This window comes from Benincasa hispida, chromosome 8, assembly GCF_009727055.1.
Source record: "Benincasa hispida cultivar B227 chromosome 8, ASM972705v1, whole genome shotgun sequence".
NCBI lineage: Eukaryota > Viridiplantae > Streptophyta > Magnoliopsida > Cucurbitales > Cucurbitaceae > Benincasa > Benincasa hispida.
In genome coordinates, this window is record NC_052356.1 from 27,069,171 (window position 1) to 27,074,396 (window position 5,226).

Consider the following 5,226-nt stretch of genomic DNA (forward strand, 5'->3'; position numbering starts at 1 on the left):
ATTATAATTAAATTAATTAACAAATATTTAGCTAATTTAATCAAATAACTCTCCAACATAATTATTATTTAATTAATTTAATTAAACAACTCCCGTGCAATGTAGGTGAGTGGGAAGAAGGTATGGAAGTGGAAAATTATCTCACTTCACGGTTTCCTGTTAGGCTTTTGGCAAGGCTCAATTGAGCACCTTGGTTTGGGTCTTGTATTATGTTTCTTTTTAACTTTGTTATTCCTATTTGTGCTAAATGTCAATTGTATCATTCGATCTAAAATAAACCATAACAATACAAAAATTTAATTAATTTTAAGTTAAAAAATAAACACTAAGCTAAAAATAAAGATTTTTTTTCCCGTGAGGACTCGATCCTCATACGGTGATTCCACGATCCTTGACTTCTCGAGATGGGAAATGGGATAGAGACGGAGATATGGAGTACATCTCCAACCTCACCGTGTCCCGTTGTCATCCCTAATTGAAGGAGATATATGATATAGAATATCTCTTGCACTAGCGATTGCTATATATATATATAAAAAAAAAAAAAATGCAAACCACACGTGTTGAATCTCTTCTTATTGTACTGTTTCCTCAATAATTCTCCAAAGCAATCCACTCATTTATTCTATACGATTCCTATTCTGTTGAAATTGGAAAGTGAAATCAGGAGGAAATGAAACCAAAAAGTAAATTGGGACATGAGAGCATCTTTTTGGCATATTCTTAGACACCCTCCACAACATTCCCTGTAGAGTTCACATTCTTGGATTTCAAAAGTTATTTATTTCTTTTTTTGTATTTAATTTATAATAGTAGTTTTTGAAATTTAGTCAAATTTATAAAATAGAATTGATTTGTTTCTGATAAGATTTTTTAGAACCTTTTCATTTAATATAATTTTCAAAACTTAAATTATATTAAATTAGATAAAGGCATGCTTAGTATTCTTTTTTTCTAGTTCAAGGTATGCTTAGTATTAAAAAGTCATTACCATTCCAATTTTTAAAAATAATTACACAATGCTCTTTTCATATATATCAAAATAACCAATATATTTATAAATATAGGAAAAGATAAACGTTTTCATTTTTTCATTTTAATATATTTAAAAATATTTTTTGTATTTTTTTCATTTAAAATAGTTTTTTTTTTTGAAATTTTTTAAAAATAAAAAATAAGAAAAACTATTTATACAAAATAATAAAATTTAATCTTCTTTGACAGAAACTTATATAAATATCAATGATAAAAAAAGTTATCAGTAATAGAAATTAATCATTGATACTATGTTATAATAGACGCAGATAAAAATCTATCAATATATATAGTATTTATTAATTTTTTTTTTCAACCATTTCTGTAAATAATTTATCATTGTATAAATTAGAAAAATATTAAAAAACAGTTAGTTTTCTCCTTCACATATTTCTTCTGTCTTCTGCTTGATCGAATCACCTGTATCTGATCCTCTCTCCCCCTAACTTTCTTGGGAAGACAAAAAGAAGCTATGATGGCGGAAAATGGTATGAACCCATTTTCCCAATTTTGCTCTAATTACTCCTCCATCTAATTGTTACTTACTCGTTGATTCATTAATGCTCTCCAATTTTCCATTTGAGATGATGGGTTGAATTAATTTGTTCATTAATTTTCTGCAAATGTTGTTTGATTGATTTTGTTTTTAGTCTCTCTCGAGGAGCTCCTTGCAACTGCAGTAGATGCCGCGAAGAAAGCTGGAGAGGTTTTCTTCTTTTTTTGGTTTTATTTCATTTGCTTCATTCAATATCCTGATGATTCCTTCAATTCCATTTGATTTTGTGGTGATCCTCAGATAATTCGGAAAGGATTCTATCAGACAAAGCACATAGAGCACAAAGGCCAGGTAATCAATCCACTGCCTTCACTCTTGTTTTTTTTTTTTGGGTCAAAATTTCTTAATGTACTGAAGAAAATGCTTTGTTGTGAATCTTTGTAATTTTATTTTCTTGACTGGATTGTAGAACTGTATGCAAATTCTTGTTTCTGAAGGTTTTCACTCTGATTCAAGCTGTGGAGAAAGTGATTGGTTATTAAATTTTGACAATGGTTGAAGTTATGAGGAAATTATTTGTTCTTGAGCTCTCTCATTTATTGAAATGTTATTCGAAATCAAAATTTCTTTGGAATGCTGTGAGATATCTGAATGGTATTATGATGAACAGGGGAAATGGGTAGAAATCGAGCTGAATTTGAGTACTGATTACATTCTTAACTATACTATTAAGATGACTTTAGTATTCACAATGTGAAGTAGCATGCTTCTTTTGAAACGTTTGGGAGTGATTTCTGCCCCATGACTACATTTCTAACTTTTTCTTAATATTGACATGGATTGTAGGTTGATTTGGTCACAGAAACTGACAAGGCTTGTGAAGATTTGATATTTAATTATCTCAAGGAGCATTATCCCTCACATAAGGTCTCCTTCTTTAACTCATTTCAAGTTACCCATTATTTTATGAAGAAAATCTAGACCTTTCCTCCAACTTCTGAATTAATACTAACTGGCTATCTCAGTTCATTGGGGAAGAAACAACTGCTGCTCATGGTCATACTGAGTTAACTGATGAACCAACGTGGATTGTTGATCCTCTTGATGGAACAACTAACTTTGTTCATGGGTACCCATCCATGCCTGTAATTTAGGTTGCTTTCCTTTATGTATCTGTAACTTTAGCTAACATTAATTTCATAACATGACAATTTTAGGTTCCCTTTTGTGTGTGTTTCTATTGGTCTGACCATTGGAAAAGTTCCCACAGTTGGAGTTGTCTACAATCCAATTATCGATGAGGTGAAAACCACATTATTTTAATAACAGGATACTATGTTAGATACTAGTCCAGACATCTGGTTGCTACATTTGTGTGGCTAAATTCAGCTTTGCGATAATCTTATATTAGGGATACAAAGTTGCATAGTTTTTCATAACCATTTGATTAAGTGATCAGTTCTGTTCAGCATGTAAGTACTGGTGGTTTGGATATGATCAAGTTGACGTTTTTATGGTAAAATAAGTGAAATATCTTTGTCATCTTCTAGGAGCCTGTTACCATGTTTTATTTATCCATTTCTTTCTGAGCCAATTGTATTAGTTTGTTTGCATGGTCTGTAGCTTTTTACTGGAATTCGTGGAAAAGGTGCCTTTCTTAATGGTAGGCCGATAAAAGGTGAGTATGTGGTACTTCAACTTCTCTGAAACATTGGAAGTTTATATTATTCATTTATCTAAATGCTTCTATTTCTCATTTTACAGTATCCTCTCAAGATGAATTGTTGAAGTCTCTTCTTGCAACAGAGGTAGCTTGTTAAAAAGGATTAAATGAGTCAATGGTCTTTGCATACTATTTTTTGGAAAGAAAACCAACATGGGTCGTCTCTTTGACTGATCGTGAGACTGTCGTGGGCCTTGCAGCCACTTTTTTATCTTGCCATTTTGTGTTCAACATTCTGAATAGATTCTGACACCATATCCTTCTCTATATTTACATTTCTACTTAGTTTGCCCTCAACTCTCTTCTTGATATGTACATTTATATTCTATTATGGATTATCTTTGGGTCAAATGCTTGTCTTATAAGTAGCTTGAAGTTGAGAATGACAATGGATAAAACCATGTTCTAACACTGTAGATTATAGAAGGATTTTCTTAATCCTGTAAAAAGTCCTCTTTTAAGTGTCTTCTCATTGGCAATTTCTAACTCCTTGAGTTTCCCATCCCTGAAATCCTTCACCATGCCTTTCTTAATTTTGTCCACCTGAGACCGTGTAGGGAAAAACACAATTCAAATGCTGCTCTTGATTACTACGTCAAGTAACGATTTTCTTCAGTTTATATATACTAAGATAGGCAACTTTTATAAATAATGAATAGAAATATCTTTCCTGCCAATGTTAATGTTGAATATATATCATATCGAATAATTTTGTCTATGACTTGCCAATCTTAGACTTTTGACAAAATAAAAGTCGATCACAATGGATGTACAGGTAGGAACCAAACGTGACAAGTTGACTGTAGATGCTACCACAGATAGAATTAATCGTTTACTTTTGAAGGTAATTACTTAATTCTGTTCCCTACAACATTCTGTGATTTCCACATTTATGTCAATGTCTTTTTTCTTATAGGTGAGGTCAGTCCGGATGAGTGGTTCCTGTGCACTGAACCTCTGTGGGGTAGCCTGTGGAAGGATCGATATATTTTTCGAAACCGGTTTTGGAGGTCCCTGGTATGATATATAGACTATCTGTCCATTGCTCTCTAAAACATCACATTTACATCATTTCACTAATTTTTCAGGGATGTCACTGGCGGTGCCGTGATTGTCACAGAAGCTGGTGGACTCGTGTTTGATCCGTAAGTAGCAAGAACTTGATTCCAGTCTTATTTAATTATTTGAACACTACTCGACTGAGCATACAATTTTCTAACTGAAATGCAAAAAGATATTAAAAACTGTTTTTATCGATCGGTTGATGCTCGTTTAAATAGAGTTGTTTTGTGGCTAGTCTTATTAATGCTAAATGAGACAAATAAAGCTAGGAAAATTAGAAACTTGGTTTTGATGGATAATGAATTCTTATGGCAGCTCTGGCAAGGATTTTGACATAACATCTCAGAGAGTGGCAGCTTCTAACCCTCTTATAAGAGATGCATTTGTTGAGGTTTTGAAGCTGTAAGAATGCAATGACTTAATTCGTGAGATCTTGAACTTTTATATGTTGGAATTCCCCCTTTTTTTTCCTTTTAATTTTTGTTTGTTATTTCTTCTATTCAAGTGTTACCAGAATACAGTTCAAGTAGCAATAGGGTGGATGTAATATCACTGTAATCTTGATGATTATCCACATGTGAGAAGAATATACAACACAACTTTTCTAATATATGCATAATAGAAAAAGATCTTGAATGTTTGTCAGGAAAGATTTTACCTCACAAGTTTCGGAACTCACATTCTTCACTTTTCTCGCGATCTACTTAAATTTGTTATATCAATCAATTAATATATAAAATATTAAGTTAATTATATTAGTTATACAAATGTTGTATCTAATATTTCATGTCAATTATACAATTAATATACTTTCTATTTGGTACATCAAACCTGTATTTTATTTTTGTATTAGTCGACTAATATATTATATATATATTATATTAGTTGTATAAATAACATACCATGTGTT

At 31.6% G+C, this 5,226-nt stretch overlaps 1 protein-coding gene across 1 annotated transcript; it reads left to right on the forward strand.

The window, feature by feature from the left end:
* The first annotated feature begins 1,382 nt into the window (after positions 1-1,382).
* LOC120084238 (inositol-phosphate phosphatase) lies at positions 1,383-4,978 on the forward strand. The gene is made up of 12 exons (XM_039040139.1): positions 1,383-1,523; positions 1,686-1,741; positions 1,832-1,882; positions 2,378-2,458; positions 2,557-2,660; positions 2,749-2,833; positions 3,155-3,209; positions 3,296-3,339; positions 4,030-4,098; positions 4,171-4,271; positions 4,343-4,399; positions 4,632-4,978. Exons 1-12 carry the CDS (start codon positions 1,508-1,510, stop codon positions 4,720-4,722), a joined length of 810 nt encoding a protein of 269 aa, XP_038896067.1. The 5' UTR covers positions 1,383-1,507; the 3' UTR covers positions 4,723-4,978.
* Positions 4,979-5,226: the final 248 nt, after the last annotated feature.

What these genes read in the sequence shown, in the direction of transcription:
- LOC120084238 (XM_039040139.1), top strand. An exon ending in ACATAGAGCACAAAGGCCAG is followed by an intron (nt 1,883 to 2,377) that starts GTAATCAATCCA and finishes CATGGATTGTAG; the next exon opens with GTTGATTTGGTCACAGAAAC. An exon ending in ACAACTAACTTTGTTCATGG is followed by an intron (nt 2,661 to 2,748) that starts GTACCCATCCAT and finishes TGACAATTTTAG; the next exon opens with GTTCCCTTTTGTGTGTGTTT.